General features: G+C 35.6%; 1 protein-coding gene across 3 annotated transcripts in view; it reads right to left on the reverse strand.

The window, feature by feature from the left end:
* LOC136260322 (uncharacterized) overlaps positions 1 to 17938 on the reverse strand; it is a 57297-nt gene extending 39359 nt beyond the window's left edge. For 2 of the 3 annotated variants that reach the window (XR_010703495.1, XM_066054015.1), the window contains exons 1-12: positions 17799 to 17938; positions 16304 to 16549; positions 14753 to 15103; positions 12213 to 12470; positions 9419 to 9715; positions 8054 to 8338; positions 6802 to 7080; positions 5409 to 5690; positions 4807 to 4912; positions 1045 to 1339; positions 909 to 993; positions 592 to 726 (exon numbers count right to left, since the gene is read on the reverse strand). Coding sequence is in view for 2 of the 3 variants with exons in the window: in XM_066054015.1 (XP_065910087.1) it covers positions 592 to 726; positions 909 to 993; positions 1045 to 1339; positions 4807 to 4912; positions 5409 to 5690; positions 6802 to 7080; positions 8054 to 8338; positions 9419 to 9715; positions 12213 to 12470; positions 14753 to 15103; positions 16304 to 16549; positions 17799 to 17916 (2737 nt within the window). In the remaining variant the exon portion in view is untranslated. Of the gene's footprint in view, positions 1 to 591; positions 727 to 908; positions 994 to 1044; positions 1340 to 4806; positions 4913 to 5408; positions 5691 to 6801; positions 7081 to 8053; positions 8339 to 9418; positions 9716 to 12212; positions 12471 to 14752; positions 15104 to 16303; positions 16550 to 17763 lie in introns of all 3 variants that reach the window. The other variant, XM_066054016.1, reaches the window with a different exon arrangement.
* Positions 17939 to 20834: the final 2896 nt, after the last annotated feature.

Below are 20834 nucleotides of genomic sequence, written 5' to 3' on the forward strand. Positions count from 1 at the left end.
GTCATATTTGTAATGTCTTGTAGAAACAAATTTTATTGGAAGTTCCCCAATACTGATCTATATAACACAATAAACACAACCAACTACTTGGGTGACTACATTATGAGACTATATTTTGATTTTAAATCCACCATTCCTAAAATTTTTACAAGGCCAGTTTCTGTAGTTAACTTTTGTAGCTTCTGAAATTTGCAACAGGCTCAAATAGAAAAGTCAGACCTTGTTATAGTTGAGTAGTATGAAGTATATTAATAGATGGCCTTGTACAGTTAAACAAACCATTTTTTGTGTTAATTTTGCTGCATTTTAGCCAATTAATTTTATCTCCAGCTTTCAATTGTTATGTCCCACCATTATAAAACCCAGGAGGTGCCCCTTCCCCCCACAATCAAGACATTTTCTATCTAAATATCAGCATCTAGCTACTATGTATGCTGTGCAGGGATTGTCACAATACTTAATAAACTTATCAATTTTCAGTTTTTGTATTTCCACTACCATGGGTGAATTATAGAAGCATGATATGTCTCAAAACTAGTTATGAATGGATTTATCCAGTAACATTATTCCACCTTTATGTAGCACTCTTACCAGTAGCAGTGACATCATCATTATTAATCTGGACAGTAACATTTACTGAGTGTAAAGACTTGAGTACCAGGTCAACTACTAGTTCATCATTTTCATGAATATTATAAACTGGTTCACCAAAGCTGATAGTAATCGCTGTGAAACATTACACTTAAAATAATTCATAAACACATATTATTATTATTATTATGTGTCATGCACATAGTGACAACATCAAAATTATACCACTAACATTACATTGCTACTAGCTATAAAATCAAACTGGTCAGTCTTTGCATATACAACATGCATACAAGTAAACATACACATCTCTTTACCTGTAGTCAGTAGAGGAGAAAATTCAGTGGATGTGAACACACTATACTGTCTATCAGGAAAAAGATTTCTTCTGGAACGAGGAACCTACATGATTACTTCATATTCCAACAACTGTACAGATATGGTTACACTTACTGGTGAACTGTAGGAAAAAAATCGTACAAAAACACTATAATCTCTACCCTCTGTCAGTGGACCATTGTAGTCAAGGTCAGAAAAATCAGATATGTTAGCAGTCAGTAGGTGGTCACCAAGTGTAAGCTTTGTTGGGTAATTCTCAGCTGAAATTTCAGCTACAATGTAAGGCTCATCATCACCAGCAGTGAAGTATGTTTTAAATGACTCCCTGCTGGGGTATTTTTCATTGGTGTTTATGTACAAAACAGAACTGTTAGCTAAGCTCAGTCTTGCCACCACTATCCAAACATGGCTACAATGACAGAACATGTGACAACAATAAGGAAAGAGGCATAAAATAATGTATGCCACTAGCCATGATATGTCATGAAATAACACAAAATGACCAGTACTATGTAGGTTTAAGTTAATCGAACTACTATTGGGCACTTAGACACTGCTTTAGTACTAAATCTACATTCTACATAAAATTTTATTGTACTTTGGGTGAAAAGATCAAAGTGAAAAGTGTACTTTTATTTCCATATTGTACACCTGGCTGCACACTTCAAAGCTGGCAGGGTGCTGTATTTATTTCAACTGTGCTGTATTTGCCTAAGTGTGCTGTATTTTCCCTTTGATCCCAATACAGCACTGTTGAAACAGTAAACAAGTTGACCAAAGCATGACCAATGCCAGACACATTATCGCATTCTTTTCACCAAACCACTGCAATGTTATTGAAACCATTCAACAATTATGACGTATCATAAACACATAGAACAATGCCATACCTAAACACAAGTGGGTGCCGGAATTACCCTGAAAGCCATTCTTAGCGAAAAGCTAACAGAGCACATGGCGTTATCAACAGTACAAAATGACTCCTGTCCACGTTGTAAAGCCAGGTGGAACACGATAAGTTAATGCGCTCCAGTTGCCTTCGTGGTATCGTTCAGCGCCACACCATGGCTTCTATAAATGCACTCACCCGCCAAACACAACAGCAAGCCTCTCTATAACAAAGTCACAGACTTACTCATGGGCTTTAAGCCAGGCCTCAACCGAGAAAGAAGCAGTTGGCCACTTACTGTCGCTCTCGGCAGCTCAAATCAATTAAAGCTACGTAGCTAGCTAGCTTCATCACGCGCTGGTGCTCTGACGCTGGAGGCAGTATGAACGAGTATGAATAATGTTAATCACTGCAGTGAATACACACGGTCTCGAGCTTACGCGGATAGGCACTCACCTCCTGCTACTTGGCGTCACCCCCGAGGTCACCCCCACTCTTCGCAGCCACTACTTTAGTACAATAAACCAGTTAAAGCACCGCCATTGCTCGTGCAATATGGAAAAAATAGCACTCGGGCATGGTCTCGAACCTAATACAGCACTCGGCTTCGCCTCGTGCTGTATTAGTCTCTCGCCCACGCCCTCGTACTATTTCAGTTTTCATATTGCACTCGCGGCGGTGCTTTAACTAGTATATAGATCTCAATGCAAGGTATTCCAGTCTTTGTTTTAAAACGTGTATCACTATGATGGCAGATCCAAAAGGGGGCATGAAGAGGTATGTTCTCCTCATCCTTAATAAGGGACTAAGCAAAATTATGGAATACTTTTATGAACCAATATTCTTAATTATAGAACTTTGCATGGGTGAGATCAAAGGAAAAGGTGTTCTTTAAATTTCATAAAGTACACTTTGGGGAAAATAGTGCTTTACTTCCCACAAAGTGCAATAAAGCACTCTTGGTGGGCAATATAGCACAGTTTCCCACGTGCTTTAGTGCAGGCTAATAGCCTGTGGTGCTCATGCCAGTACGACTAATCACCCAAGTCAGTGAAAGCTGATAGCCCTTGCTGTGCTGAGTGGTCAATCACCCCAGCCAATACGAGTTCTACCACTGGATTGCTTTTGCTTTTATAGACATACCTAAATGCTTCGATGATGGGTGGGAGAAGGTAACGTTGCTGTTATTTTTGTTAAGGTTACGGGATAGTGAGCGACTGTCAAACAAAAATTTTATTACGTAATTCAGGCGGGCTTGGTGTTGTTGTGTTGTATATCAGCTGGTAACAGGCTGAAATTGTTGGGAGAATAATGGCGTGCTGACTGGACAGTTACAAAACACACATAACAGTACAAGATAACATACTGTATTTTTCCAAGATCTTGCGGTATACGAAGCGCCATGCGCTAACAAAGCGCGTGCATCTGGCAAAGTGAGTCATTGCTGATTCGGTTTCACACATCATTATAATGCTGTTCAGTATGATTAATGAACAGTAGAAGACTACCACAAGTTATTGACAGTACAGTATTTGTATCTACACTGTATGGCCACGTGGTTTCATTCCAAATTTCATAACTCGAATGCGCATGGCACTTTGTACACTGCAAGATCTTGGAAAAATACAGTAGATACAACACACTTAACGACTGGCGCACCTGTAAGTGCATGCATATAGTTTGCTGACTAATGGCGATATTTTCCTGAACCAAAAATCAGGACTGTCAAACAAGTTGTCAACATTTTGTATAAACAGATTACTAGTTTGGCTTCTTGTCTAGGGCTTGATGGAGCCAGTTGTTAGAAATAATGTTTCTAGTGCTTGTGATATGAATTTAAAAATTGATTTTGTGACCACAGTGTCTTGCTTTAGGCCATATTGTAGCCATATTTCAGCAACTATACACATTATTCACAAATCCTCTTGTCAGTCCCTCACATGCATGTGATGTTCTCCAAACCTTAGAATTGTTAGTGAGTTCTCATGGTTCTTCATTGGTCTGATTTTTGGTTCACAATTTTCACTAATTGTCACGGGTACAACTCATGTTTCCATAACAACATTTGAATTCCATGTCGATTAGTGAGAAGTTAAGAATGCATAAATATTTGTTAACAATGGATTAAGAAAAATCAAAGCCCTATATCATGAAAAATGATTGATAGTGTTCATGTGGGTTTACAGTATCCTGTAACCTTAATGTAAATGGACAAGTCCTGGAGATATCATGGAAATAATGTGTCACAATAGAGTCGATTGTGGGTTGTGACCTAAACCTGCCAAAATACGCGATGAGCGTCTACTATGCCAAACTATGGTGGACTGCGCATGAGTTACTTTGTTAAACTAGTTTGTGTGCATTCAGGCTGCTAATAATCCGTACAATGCATATTAATTATGAGTCATAGTGTGTGGTGAAGCTACATGACTAGAAAGTTCCTAAATCATTTAAAGCATTGCCTTGCTCGTGATTGCTTGTGATATATTAAAAATAAAGCACGAGGCATGCAGCCAAGATGCTAATAAAACACGAGCTTTGTTAGCATCTCGGCCACATGCCTTGTGCTTTATATTTCATATAGCACTCATGGCAATGCTTTAACATATAACACTACACCCTGGCATGGTGCTATGGATGGATATCACTGGACTAATCCTTACAGGGATACAGCCCATTACATTATAAAAATGTTTGTATATAATGGCTTCTTTACATCAAAATTGAGAATATATAAAGTTTGTAAAATGTCTTCTGGGGTCTGCACTTCCCTGAGTTCCTACTCCATGTACAGCACCTATTACCTTGGTGGAATTTCTTGCTAAACATTGGTCTGACCCTGTGCTAAATTAACAACTGCAGAATGTGCTGCTAATCCAACTAATATAACAGGCAATAATGAATGATGAGTGTGCACAACAATGGAGTTAATAATGCACAATAGTAATACTAAACTGAGAAAACGTAGCAGACAGACTACTATGTACCTGAATAGTGCACTGGTGTTAGCAATATCCACAATAAGTTTGGTTGGTTGAATACGTTCAACAGTCACCATAGTGTTTGGCATGGCAATGTCAGATATGCTGGGAGCTGCATAACAAAAATACCATATAGCATACAGACCATCATACTATTATGTTAAATGTGAACAGCTTTTGTGCTACTGATTATCTTGATACATTCCCCAATATTCATTGAGCAAGTGTCCTTGATTTTCAACAATAACATTGGATATTAATTTTTACCAAAGATGCTTGATCTCCCATTTCATATATAGTGTCTCAACATTATCATGTACAAATAAGCAGGCTGTATAGGAATTTTACAAACCAGTATAGGGATCATTGCAGTAAAAGTGCTTAAGCCAAGTAGGATGAACACCCGAAGTACAAACTTTAATCCCTACTTTAACCATGCTAGTGTATTGCTACAGTAGTTTATTGTTAATTATATAGATTAAAATAGGAATTAAATCTGCACTTCAGGTGGTGATCTCCTTGCGTAAGCAATTTTATTGTAATGATCCTTACTAACTTGTAAAATTCCTATTTCCTTTATGCTTGTATTATGTTCATTAACAACTTACGCAAGTTAAAGTTCAAAGTGGTAGTATTATCAGAGGTTCCTGCTCCATTAACTGCTGCAACAGTTATAGAATAGGTAGTGTTGGAGAGCAACCCAGTCCTTGTAATCCTTAAATCTGAAGAGAAACTATTTTCTGTAATGCTAATTCCAGCAATTCCAAATGATATTTCATAACCAGTTATAATTCCATATTGTAACTCCAGTGGAGGAGGTCTCCATGCTATAGTGATATTACCAGCTGATGGTGAGTAAGCAGTAACACTTTGTGGAGGAGCACCAGGAACTGTGGAAAAAAAATTCACATCATAAAGTAATTATGTTTGCTGTTTCAACAGTAGTGGTAGCCTTACAGTGTTGCCTGGGCCATACCAAAGAACTTTGCAAGGTTGTGATACTCTAATAAAGCAGTCACAGTATTCAGCTGATTCAAAACAGACAATCAGTGTAGCAATCTATGTAATTGTTGCAGTTTACTCTGGATCCCAAGATGTGTGGTTTCTCAAACACTTTTATCTAGATTGTAAGCTGTCAGTGGATTAAGTCACCACGGTCACCACCTGGTCTGGAATCTTTTCTGCATTTCAACAGAGATTCAGTGTTAAATTTCTATCATCCTGCTAGGGAGGCTTTACGTAGCCAGCAGGCCCTTATGAAGATTAAATCATTTTATGTACTGTATTACTCAGGCCTTAAGTTTTCCTTCTTAGTATTTGAAGGTCATATCGTTAGATCCCTAGATTGAGCTGTTTTTGGCAGCAGGAAGTTACTGTGTGCACTAATAAAGCATATAGTCTAGATACGCCACTGTGTTCAAATAAGCTTTCTGCTGCCTGATGCTTTCAGCTTGGTATAACTCAACCTTGGCCAATGCTGCAAGCATCACATTCTAGTTGCTTGAGCCTTGAGACATGCCTTTTCACTTACTGCAAGACATACAACGATTATCAAGTATACCATATCACCAATGTAGAATAATTGCAGACACATTCTGCTTGCTATTCTTAGTTTTTAAGGATGTGAAATGGGAAGCATAAAAGTTTACTTACTATAATATATAACTTGGTACACATTTATTTATACCATTTACTTTACTTTAGACATACAGGTATGCAATGTTATTAAAAAGGTAAAAATATCAATACTGAATCACGTAGTAATATCGCATAGTAATAAATATGTACTACTATATACTTTAGGTGTAGATATGGTTTTTGCTTCAGCACCTTTATTTAATGTGATCCTTGAAAGTATTCATTTACTTGGAAATTTAATCAATACTTTTCAGGCATAATAATAATCATTTTGAATCAATCTTTAACTTTTGAATTTACAAAATAACATTGGTGTGTGAGCAGAAGATGTTCAGTAATACGTATAATTATGATGTAGCTTACCTTCATCTTTTGTCATGAACAAAGTAGGATTTGATATATTACTGATTCCTATTCTGTTTCTTGCTACTACAGTTACTTTGTAGTCAGTAAATGGAGATAATGAGTTCAGGACAACTGTAGTAGAGTTTGTAATATTAACTAGTGAGCCATTTAAATAAACTTCAAAGTTTAGATTTGGTGGACTAAAAGTATTGGGTAAGACTCCTTCCTGCCAGGACACACTTGCATTTCTTGATCCAGTCACATTAGCTGTTACACTAATTGGGGCACTTGGCACAACTACATGGAGAGGAAAATTATATACAAATAATTGTATTTTGTGTGTGTGTGTGTGTGTGTGTGTGTGTGTGCTCCTCATGCTCATGCGCATTTCAGGAAAATCACTCATGCTCATGCTACAGTTACTACATATGTGCCCTGAGTGCAAGGGCGTATATTTCGGGCAAATCACAAGTGCCCATGTTACAACTACTACTACACACACACACACATATATATATGGCTTTTGCAAGCAAGTCATTATGTAGTTTTTGACTAAATGTATGCTGTGAACTTTAAGTATATATCACTCTCAACATCCTATTTGGTAAAGGACCTGACTACATCCACATACTTAAAGAAGGCTATTTCATATTGATGAAACCTGCCTGGAACACGGCCACATCAAAAGCATCTAATAACTAGTGCTGCAGAACACACAATGTTGTTGTATTTTAAGTTTAATCCTTTCTTGAACATGCGAAATAAGTAATAAACTTAGTTTCGTATATTGTACTCTGTAGAAATAGATAGTGACTATGTTTGTAGGTGCTATAGCACAAGCAATCCCAGGAATTAACAGAAGCAAGGGATTGTAAGTATTAATTAAATTTGCTGCCATTATAATTAGGAAAAATAACTGAATTTCACAATTTATTGAGTTATCTAGATTGCAAGGGAAAAGAGTCAGCTTGAGTAGAATTCTAAATTTTATGAGTATATAGTTTCTGACAAAAAATTAAAATTCTTACTAAAGCTAACAGTATGGGACATAGGAAAAGTGTCAAAGATGGAATTCTGCAATCTCTATATTCTTCTGTTCTCATGTAATGACTATTCACTTCGCTACTCTATTAAAGTTTTTGGCCTTCTTATGGAATATTTGTGAAGCTTGTATATAGGTTAAATAATACATGTCCTTTGTATCCATCACCACCGATGTATTGAATGTACCACATGTAAACACTGCAAGTTACAGCATTATGTTGCTTACCTGCTTCATATAGAGTGAAACTGGCTACATCAATCTCACCAGCTATACACTGATAGGTGCCAAAATAATCTTGTTTAACATCACTGATAGTCAAGGTAGAGTTAACTGTGTTATCCATTTCTAACATCTCTACATCATTACTGATTGGTATAGTATTTCCATCAACTATTTGAGCCCACACTATGCTGGGAGGGGTAGTACCACTAGCAATACATGTAAATGTAACATTTTCTCCTAGTGCCACTGCTTGATCTTCTGGAGGAGTTATGATCATCGTCTGAAGGACTAAAGAATGGAGTTATATTTAGTTAATTCAAACTTACAGCTAAACCCAATCGAATTGCATCACCATCATTACAAACCTGCAGATTTAAGTCTCAGCATAATCAAATGCATTTTTTGCAGTTCATTATTCTGTTTTACTGCTTTATTAGGGTAGTATAAGTAGAGTAAGAATTCTATTAGAATTTTTGATTACTCTATTAGAGTATACCTGTTTAATGGAATTGTTCAAACTAAACAGATTTCAATCTTCCAGTACAATACCTAATTCCTACATATACTTATTTTGCCTGAAATTTTATCAGCATAATCATTACATCCCTAATGAATATACATACTGTACTACTGCATATATAGAAGAAAAGTTTGGCGGGAAGGAAGTTTGGCGAATGTGGTGAGTGAACGTCCAAACTAAAACCTGCAAAATCATTAAATCTTTATTACCAACAAATTTTCCAAACTTTCTACTTTCCTCCCACCAAACTTCAACCATATGTTTGTAGCTAGATAGTTACCCATGGACAGAAATCTTGCTTTTTAGTTATGATATGTATGATTACTCAAACTACTGAGTAAACAAGAACTAATTTGAAGTTTAATTAATTATTTGAATGTAAACCAGGTAAAATTCCAAAGCATTGCACTTATCAATGTTTTGTTGTTCCTGTTGAAAGAAAGTTTGGTAGAATTTAAGTACAATTCCACCAAATGTTATATAGGGCAGTATGGCACAGTAAATGTGGCTCACATAGCAGATTAGTGCATACAGTAACATGTAACATAATTCCTTTCAAGCCAGAGTAGGCAGATCCCACTGACTTCATTTAACTTTAGGCATGCCAGTCTAATTCAATTACCATAATTGCAAATAAACCAGAGAGATAATTGTGTAGTAGGTTGGGGCTGGGTTTTAAGTGTTGTACATCCTACAAAACTATTATGGTACAATTTTTTGTGAGTACAAGAAGTATAAATTTACTTTGCGAAACTGTTTACATCATGACAGTTTTCAGAAGCAGACATGTCTGGCTTTTAATATATTGCAATTATTTGAAGTTATGATACAAATAAATGTTTTCTTACAGAATGTATCCAACAGAGTGGTAAAGATGAAACTAGTTGAAGGTGGTAATCCAACACTATTAGTAGTAGGGCTAAATGTTGCTTCCACCAGACATTGATAAACTCCCCTGCTAGTCTCATCTACTACACCAATTGTGTATTGATTTGTACCAACTTGTACAACTGATCCATTAGCGAGCCATGTGATTGTGGGAGTAGGAGTGGTCATCAATGGAGAACACTCTAGTGTAACATTACTTCCTTCTCTCACTAGTGTGAGGTTTGATAATACAGAGTCTATTAGCAGTGCTGGAATTTCTGTAAAAGAGCAAACATATTGTAATTGAAAATACATGAAATGCATATATCTGACTAGTGCAAATAGTGAAAATAGCCAGTGAGAAATATACACCTAACTTTGTATAAATAGCTATTATGTTATAATTTACATCAAGACACACTACTGTGCAGCCAAGAAAGTTGGCGCACCACACCATGAGTATAATTATTTCAAAACGCAATTTTCACACATAGCTATATATATAGCTCCATGCTCCCCTCTCTAATTGGAATCATTTTTATACTGAAAATGCCCTCCACCTATACCACTCCACATACCAAATTTGAGCAAGATTGGCTAAAATTGTGAAATATTAGCCCTCAAAACTCAGCTTTGTTTTTCCTACATTAGGGGGCTTATTATTCTTTTAGCACACTTTACAAAAACCATTATAAAATGCAAATACATACCTCAATTTTCTTGAGCTTTGGTGCACTTTAAGAATGTGTTGTGGCAAAATCACATACCAAGTTTGGTGCAAATCTGATAAGTAGTCATAGAAAATTGTGTTATTTGCATTAAAAATGCCGACTTGTTGTCGTGCCTATAGAGCAAACCGCTTTATGGGAATGACTTAAAAGGTATGCATATAGGTTAACCATCGTAGCTCAAACCTTTTGTGGTTTAAAAGAAACTGCATTGACAGCTATAGGAAACCAAACAACTGTAAATTATGGGTCAAAATACTCTAATAGAACAGCTACTGCTGGATAAAAATGTGCATTGAAAAAACGTACCAGCATTTGAACAGCAACCACCATATTGAACCCTACCACTGAGCTGCTGCTATTACAGCTGTTCATCTCACTTAATTTCTACTTTATAAATAAAAAGTCTAGCTAAAACTCACTCACTAGTAAAATTCATAATTTCATAGTTCTACCAATGGAAAATCTGGAACATTCTATGTGTGTTCTATTAGAAATCCTCAAAAAATGTGTTACTACAAAAGTAATCAAATAAACTCTACAATAAAATACTGCTATGTAACTTCTCTAGTATTCCATCGAACCAAAACCGATGTTATAATCATTTTGGTACCAATCAGCAGCTTAGTATACTATGATTTGAATAAGACCCACTTGTGCTAATCGTCATCACTATAATCATCACAATAAGGGCTATGCTAGCAAAACTTGTGACAACAGGCTGGAAATCGTATTCTAGCATAAAAGTTGCAGGATTTGCTTTGTTAAAAATTGAGAAACTGCTGGTCTTGCCAGCCAGCCTGTATTTTTTTGTTTTGTCATTTGGTTCTCAACCAAATGACAAAAGAAAAAACACAGGATGGCAAGCAACTGCAACTTCTCATGTGTTGCATGAAAATTTGATATAGAACAGTCACATACCTAACTTGGAAGGAATTTACTTTGTTATAAAATGCTATTTCACATAACTACAGGCACTATAATACAACTTTATATAGCCATAGCCATGAACAAGCAAGCATGAAATTATAGAGCAATTATCAGTATAAGCATAGTTTGTCTTATATCATCATCATTGTATCTGTAGATAAGAACAATAATTTGTGTAAAAACAAGCCTCAAAGTCAGTTTAAGGTTGGCTTTGGGATATTTCAAATACAAAAGAAGTGAATTCCATGTTAAAAACAGCCCAAGCTGTACAAAAAGGGTGTTGCTTTTAAAAGTTGGTAGGTGTGGTTGAGAGCTAATACAGCATGAGGCAAAACTGTTTTAGTTTTGCGACCTCACTAAGAATACTCTATTTTGTATAACCAAGTAAACAATGCTGTATGTGTTACACTGTACTACCATCTAATCATAGGAATTTTCATCTTGAGTACTCTAATTGCAAATTAGTTTCTCCCAATCATAAATGTCCATGCAACCTGTATTTTAGGTGCACAGAACAAACAGCCAGGATTAGTGTGGCTAGTTTTAGCAACATGACATTATCATCCATGCTGCCAGTGATTTGTTTTTCAATAACATTCTTACAGTATATTTTACATACATCACCCCTGTGACTATATTAAACTCATACTTTGAAACTTTAATTTGATCTTCGAATTCACATGCAAAGTGCAATATAAGGTCATCAATAGTATCTTGAAGCATTACTGTAAATTGCAATAGCATGTAAGGCAATTATTCTAGACTATATGGTTGATAATTTACTGAATGATTAAAATTAATGATGGGTAGATAGATAGATAGAACAACCAATTGATAAACGAGCAAATAATGAATGACTACATATAACTGTGGCCAATGGGCGATTATATAAACTGTTCTCTGGTATATAATGTAAATGCAATCAATCACATGTATCAGTTGTAATCACATGAGGCAGAAATTATCTACCAGTAACCATAAAAATACACATAAGTCTATTCACATGTGTGTGTTGTAGTTATCTGCTAACTTATATGGTTTCTTAAAACCTTATTTATACAGTAGTACAATTTTAAACATAATGAAATTATTTGCTCATAAAGCAAAGAGAGTTTACCTTGTAATGACAAATATGAATTGGAAGTTTTTCCATTAACTGTACATGATATTCTGACAGATTTTTCTACATCTTTTAAGCACAGAAAGTAGTTGTTAGGTCCACTAATAACATTTGAACTGTGAATGGGTGACCACACAGGTTGAAATGATGAATTTGCTGGCACACACACAAAAACTGCTGTATCCGTTACAGTGACAGTAGTATTTGTTGGTGATAATAAAAAGTCATCAATATCTGAAGGACCTTGGCCTGAACCTAATGCAGTGGTAAAATATGATTCAGTACTAACACAGTAATTACACTGGAATAATACGCATGAAATGTGAAGGTTTCAATTAGCAAGATATGCATTTGCTTTGCACTGTATAGTTTATTATGGTTTTTTTCTTCCTCTTGCTCTTTGTTCCACTTTTTAACCTTATTATGCTCAATAAATTACCGGAAGCATTCTATTACATGCAGGTCTAAGTTAAATAAGCCTTTATAGTATCTGTTCTATTAGAGCAAATGTATAATGACTACATTATTAGACCATTTCAATCTTCCGTGGTGTTCTTTTTACAAAAGCCTGAAGAAGGGATGGAATTATACAAATTTAGCTCAATCATTGTAATTGTAATTTCTAATTTGCTTTAAATTTCTCAAGCACAGCTGTCTTATGTTGCTCCTTGCGTTTGTCTACACCTATTGCTGTAAGACACTATTCCAGCAAAATCGATGCATTCCTACTTTACATCTGTAAGTGTCCCAAGGTATTGAGACGCACACTTATATACACATGTACACCATAGTAGGGATCAGGCTTGGGGTCAAATACTTTGAAAAGTATTTAAATATAAATACAAATACTCTGAAAGTATGAAATACAAATACAAATACTTATACCCAGGATGTATTTCAAATACAAATACAAATACTTTTAAGAGCATTTGAATACTTTTAAAATACTTCTGTACTTTGATCATTTGATTTGAACTACACGTTACACAACCACCCAGTAGTACACACATCTGTTTTAATATTGTTCAAATAAAATTTCAAGTGTATGGTAAAACAACTGACTACTCAAACTAGATTAGCAACTAGCTAGCTACTTAACTTATTGATTACATCTTATAGACATAAGTTCCTCAAATCATTTGTCAGTTAAATGGCATCAATTAGGGTGAAAGACTTTACCTGCTATGCTAAGCAGTCTTTCTATGGGTTAGGTCATTCAGATTCTCTTCCAAGCAAAGTATTTGAAGTATTTGCAGAAAGTATTTTACACAAAGTATTTAAGTACAAATACAAATACATGTTGTTTCAAAACTTCAAAATACAAATACAAAATACAAATACTCAAAAATAGTATCTAAATACAAATACTCATGTATTCGACCCCAAGCCTGGTAGGGATTGTTTCTGACTCTGTACTGTACAGGCTTTCAGCCTTTAGCAATACATTGCTCCCTTGGGAACAAGACATGTTCAGATAATCAAAAAGTCTTGATAATCAAAGCCCATTCTTTTATATATGTGACTGTCCAGATTTATGACTTTAAAGGCCAATGCAGAAGTGTACTAGCAGTTTCAAATTTGGACCTGTTATTGTATAATGCAATGAAAGCATTATGTGAAAATTGTAGGTCAATAGCATACTGAGTTGTCAAGTTATAAGTGATTAAAGTCAAAGAACTGGATGTGTGTAGAAGCCTGGTTTTGTCAAATCCGGTCACATATACAGAGCCCTGTTCAAATACTCTCTAATAGAACATACATCTAACCAAAACACCCTAATAGAGCAATCAATTCTACTGTTTGGATAACCAATTGAGGTTTGGATAATCAAGGGAACACTGTATTTACAGTCAGTTGATGTTCCTTGTTTTTTTATTAATACTTTTTGTCAGCTGCTTTAAATGCGTGAAACCCTTTAAACACCAGTACTGCATAAAAAACCACTTTGAAAAGAGTATGTTATAAGGCTTAAAAAAACAACCTATTCATAATATTATAGTATGGGCAGTCCAGGCACACAAACATGCTTGATACCATTGTGAGTGAACATATGTTCACATCTATGATATTACTGTTGTTGGCAGGGGCTCAGGTGAATGTGAACCCACCATTATTATTAATAGTTGGAAAGTGTTTAATGATTGAGTTTGTATCATTTATTGTGGTGCTCATAATCATTAGGCTATACTTTCTAGTAATATAATATAAACTGTTGTTTCCTGTATTATAAAAATGCTTTACTATTCTTCTATATGAAAACAGGGTGTGTGAGCACAAACTATACCCATTCTCATAACAGATCATAGTGCAGTATTAGAATAGGATATTTGCATTCTGTAACTTTTATTGTAAAGCCAATTAAATGATTAGTAAGTGCTGGAAGTTGTGTGGCCATAGCACAATGGCATAAATAGTTGTGTGTCTGAACATTTTGAAAAAGTAGGCAAATTTTTATTATCGAAGGCCCAGTCACATGTATGTTTTCATGATATCCCATGTTATTACAACACAATTATTTGCATTGTTATATATAATACCTTCTGTATCTAGTAGAAAAGCCACTTTACTTGTAGCAACAGTACTATCAGATCCATTTGGTAATGTGAAAACTGCTCTACACCGATATCTGTTAGGGAACAAATCAAATGACGAACCATTTACATCTCTAACAAAGATGCTGTATCCTGGTAGTGGACTAAAACTGAACTGACTATCTTGTAACTGAAACTCTTCTGAATCTTCCATGGCACCATCCCACTCAATTCTCATCAGACTCAAATGATCATCAATTTCAGCAAACATGTTAATATGACATTTAAATGCGTATCTTTCTGTATTCTCATATACTGTCAAATTGCCTGGATGTACTGTAAAGTCTTTATTAAAGCCTACATTACAACAGAAATAGTAGCTGTAATACGTAAGCTTACACAGTTTTAAGTAATGGGTTATCAAAAAAGCATTATGCCAGATTAATAGGCAAAAAGTATTTTATTTTAAAATGCATGATGCATATTATACTAATGATGAATAAATTACATATTATTACATAAAGGTTATGTTTCCTGTTTTGTGGCAGCTGATTATTTACACTAAAGAAGTTACACTGAGATGCTGTAATATAGCAATTACGTACTGGAATATATATACGTACAAGAGTCAAGTAATACTGGTATACACCAATAAAACAATCAGCCCTTCAGTAAAATTTCAAGCATAATTTTGAGCACAGTAATTTAAACAAAGCTCAAAAGCATACACCATAAAGAGTCTAATTGTCAAAATGCCTTGTGGGTCAATTGAATGGCTTTAAAATCATTTGTACATACTGTACTGTATTGTACAAAATTATATATTGTGAGTAGCTAAAAATTTAAATGGCAACTTTTGCCTGTTTGACAGTTGTGTATGTACATAAACATCAGATGAAAAAGAAATAGAGTCAGAAACTGTTATTAATCCCTTTATGCCTGCACAAAAAGATGGCCACCCCTATGATAGGGCCACTCATTGGACATAGATGGATGTACTAATGAAGTGTGTACAAACACCCTTTTAGCTAAATATGGACTGAAATATCCATGCATTGTGACTCATATAACAGGCTTGAAAAGCTCTCAAAGTCTAAAATTTATAGTTATTATTAATTTTGTTTTTTCTCATACAGAATACTACTTCCACAAAGCCAGCCTTAGTAGAGATATCTAATAAACAGACACCACACATCACTTGTATTGTAGAATGCTGTGCATACCAGTTAGCCAGTAACTTTACTCTGTATTGAATGTACAGCAGGCATGTACACAAGAGCCAGGTGTCCAAAATTTATGTAGGGTATCCAACATCAGTTGTAGCTATATAGAAATTCCCTATTTATTAAATGTCATCTATATACATTCTAACACACAACTTCTATGGCAAAATGTCAGCACTTCTACTACAACAATCTCCTTAATTACAGGAAAGGAAGTATGATAAATGCATACTCTGCTTTTCATTGTTGGAATATCATTGCCTGTTTCATTGTAGCTATTCTCACAAGTTTCTATCAAGAAGTATAGCTATAATCTTTGCACTAACACACTTACCTATTTTATACACTGTAAAACTATTACTCCTGTAAACACCTCTTTGTTCATTTACTTCACAATAATATATTCCAGGAGTGATAACATCAAAGTTGTTACCAGTGAACACATTAACTGTACTTGTCTCATCAGTGTACATGAACCAGTTAACACTATTAACTGTTGCTGTTACTGGACAACTAACAGTGACTGGTGATCCACTTTGTGGTATGACAATGTTGTTGATTGCTCCAATGTAAACTCCACCTACAAATGCATATATAGAATTTCATTTATCGAATATATGACAGTAGATGTTTTGAGCATTGATTAATATTACCATATGTGTCTATCCTTACTAATTACTGCCCACAATATTCAGTAATTGAATGATGACAAGTTACAACATTTTAGAGTATCTCCAATGACAGTTATGTATTAATGTTAAGATTAACAGAGATAAATAATTTTATATCTGTAAATCTTACATTTTACTTTGCCAGCCACTCCAAGCCAATAACATTGTCTGAAGCCAATCCAATGTTTTTCTGAGGGCTTTGATGCCTACCAAGCCTGTTTACAGAACCAGCAAGATTATGATGTAGCACAGCTGTCTCATGCTAGTGTTATTTTAAATCTTGTTTATGTGTCCAAAAAGAAGATTTTACAAAATCAGGTCACATTTGTCATTTTAAATGATCATATTTATACACATGAAACTTTCAAGCAAAGCAAATAAAATGTTGAATGTGATGTACATTATGCACAGGTGTACTACGTACATGCAATCAGAATCCACACTATGGAGAACTCCACTAATTGAAACCATACCTAGTCTGCACACATGAAGATTCTTAAACCATATCCTTACCAAAATAAGGCTACAACTTGCAGTACCTACTACATTCTTAAATGATGCTGCAGGTTTTCTGTATAGGTTCTATAGAAAATGAGAGAACTCTCCGATGATTTCCTCTGATGAATTTACATAATAACTCTATAGATGCAAAGTGCGTTTAGCAAAATTCACATGTAGCTATTTCTCTAATTTGACATACTATATTTGCATAGCTCAGACAGTATAGGATTCCCCTTACGCTTTGAAAGGACAGAAAGTCATGCCAAACCCAATTATGGTTGGAGATTGGGCTGTTGTTCAGGAATTAGTCCATTGTCCAATTGTTATTCATAAGTCCTGGAAGGTAAAGTGGGCAAGGTCAAGAGACCAAAATAGCAAAAAGAAGTGGGACACAAAGAAGTAAATCCATGACATTGTATATCTCCTGTGGTATAAGTGCTAAAAATATGCCAAATACATGTGTTGGATGGACCAAAGCAATGTCTAACAATAAATATATCAAGTTTATAGCTATTAGTATAGCTATTGCCTAGCTATACTAATAATTAAAGATGTAAACATTTGTTTCAGATGTGACCTCTTAAAAGCACGTTGCGCTTACTATCTACGTAGCTATAGCTACCTGCTTTATTGGAAGTATTTTTCAGGCTTTCTTACCCTGATCAGCTTGAACGCAGGTGCTGCTGATAATTAACAATCCAACGAAGATCATTGTTACACACTTCACATAATCATTGTAGCAGCAAAGTGATGTCATACTCGAGTCATCGAACATCACTCATTACACAACCGCAGACTTGACAAAAACAACTGTAGCTAAACAACGTCAAGTTCATATATGGTATTTGTATGGGTTCGGAGAATACCGTATAGCGGGTTATTTTCGAAACAGAAAATTCGCACAAGAAGCAAAATCTGAATTTCGAAGGATGCATAATTCGAAGTCCGGATAGATTTCAAATAAACGGAAATTCGTGTCACAAAATATGAAGATGCGTGAATGTACAATGCGAAGATCAGGGGCGGCGGAACCGGTAGGCAAATGCCTATCCAACTTTTAGTGGTAACTATTGAGCCATGTTCCAAGTCCATAGAAAGCAGTCTGGTTGCTCTGATTTTTCATGATCGCTTTTGGTTATTATCACTCGAGATACTCTAATAGAACAGTCATCGATACCCTAATAGAGCAGTCAGTGACTATTCATTCCATTAGACTATATTAGCTATGTATTATTTTATAGATGTGAAATTGTCTCCAGATTCAATCGCAGAAAGCAATTTTTCAAAAAAATTCTGCTAAGCATGCTGCAAATGCTGGTTGTGCTTGCACAACTATGATGCTGGTGGTGGTCATAGAAGTATGTTACAGTTGCCTACCCAACTTGTAGACGCTTCCTCCGCCCCTGAAGATGGTACTACTCCGCCAGTACATTCGCTAACTGCTGAGGACGAACTGTCTCCAGACTTTGACTTTGTTTAAGTTAGTAGTATATTTAGTTAGGTATAATGATTTGGACACTTTTATAATTACACCTGTGCATTATAATCATACATGATTCCTGCACAGTACCAGGGGCGGATCCAGGAGCTGGCAAGGGGAGGGGCACAAACAAGTTAAGTTTTATTTATTTTTCTTTACAGCACAATAAATGCTGAAGGTTTGTAGTGTAGGGCACCTGGTCCTACAGCCTGGTTAAAGCAAGAGTACATAATAATAGAAGAGGCCTCCCTCTTCTATTATTATGTACTCTTGGTTAAAGTTGTTACAGAAAGTATGTTTGAAAAGGTGGAGAAAGGAGAAAAAATCCATCGAAGAAAAAAGGAGAAAATGTCCAAGTTGTAGATGGTTCAGTGGGGAGAGCAGGTTCTCTTGTATTTTTAAGTAGCAAATAATCACCTCTTAGTATCGTCTTACACCTTGTTTTTGCAATTTTGGCCTTTGTGAAGTCTTAAAAGCTGTTTAAAGGCTAGAATGTCTAAATACCACCATAGATAATTAACGAGAGTTAATTATCTATGATACCACCAACACGATAATTATTTTAAAAGGCGCTTAGTACGCACGAAGGTGCTGGGTGACAGTCTGATAGCTGCTTTGACTTGTTTTAGGTGAGTTTGCAATTAATGGTAGTAATTAATGCATATTTTATAAGCTATAACTATATTATGGACTGACAAGACTTAGTATTTCAATCAAAAGAAGTATGGCTCCTCCACAAAGTGGGGGAGGGGCATTTTCCCCAAATGCCCCATCCTGGATCCGCCATTGGTTAGTTTGGAAAGATCTGAGACTTCTCACCATCTGGGTGACGAGCGCCAAAATTTTCTGCAACATTAAAGAATTGTGTCACGCTTTCTAGCCATTTCCAGTGCTTCTACAGCCACAACAACCATAATTTATTATTGACTAAAACTATGGCAAAAGATGTCCCTGAATGTTTAGTAGCAGAGGTTGTCAATTATTATTTCATCCACAGCTTCCACGCCTCGCTCTAAGCTATACATCAAGGAAGACAGCAAAATATGCAAATTTGACTTCACCTCTCACTTTCCATAGCAGCTTCAAATCTTCACTAGATCACCCTACATCACCATTATGCTGCAAAACATCCCAAAACAAACCGAAAAAGCACAAAATCTTTCATTTTGGATTCGAGCTGGGTGGAGCTCCTGGTGAGCTGCTGATACACTGCATCATATGAAATCACAGAAACACCAACTGCTACTACTACCAAACGTTTTTAGCCATCATTTATCATCATTCTAAACAAAATTAGGCGACCAGTGTGGCATCAGAAGCACTGGAAAGGACTTTGGCACCATTGAGAGAATCCTTTAAAAAATGAACAAAAATTTTGACGCTCTTTACCCAGATGATGAGAAGTCTCAGATCCTTTCCAGACTAACAGCATAGACAAACTATGCATCCAACGTTATCACATCACTATGAGGAAGACTTAACTTTCCTTGTCTGGGCTGGTAGGGCAGTTTGAATTCAAAAATTCGTGTTTCGTTTTCTGCTTTTTGAAAGAAAGCAACCCTGTGCCAGGAACCTAGTGAATCATTTGCTTATTACTGTGCGTACTTTTCAACTACAATAACTCTAGATAAAATCGAGCTAAGTAGCAAGTTTTATCCTATTCTTTGTGTGGAGCACAAAATTTAAAAAATATTTTTTTGCATCTCATGAAATACTAAAATTGATATTTCTGTGAAGACAACAATCGTGCCTCTGGTTTCATGGTGGATCTAGCAATGGGATACTACAATGAACATCCCACAATGGTAGGGGGATTGATTTGTAGGAGTTGATTTTTTGGATTGCGGATCCTACATATAGCTATGGGATTTTCAATTTACAATTCAGTGATTTGTGCATAGAATACTGATGATTGACCTTGTTAATGTGGGCCTATATAGTGCAAAATATAACTCCATTAACTCGTTTACCTTGAAATTCTGCTTATAGCCTAATCTGCAAACTCAAACCCATAATTAACATGCTCTGTGTCACTCAATATAATGAGTCAAAATGTATTGTATCTTTGAACTGGTTGGGCATCAAAGCCATGAGCAAACCGTGTTCCCATGATATTGCCTGGGCAATATGCGAGTTAAACCCCAAGCGGTGCCTTTGAACACCCATGCTAAAATGGTATATCATACAGTACAATAGTACTGTATAGTAGGGAC

The sequence above is a fragment of the Dysidea avara genome, chromosome 7 (genome assembly GCF_963678975.1).
Source record: "Dysidea avara chromosome 7, odDysAvar1.4, whole genome shotgun sequence".
Lineage (NCBI taxonomy): Eukaryota > Metazoa > Porifera > Demospongiae > Dictyoceratida > Dysideidae > Dysidea > Dysidea avara.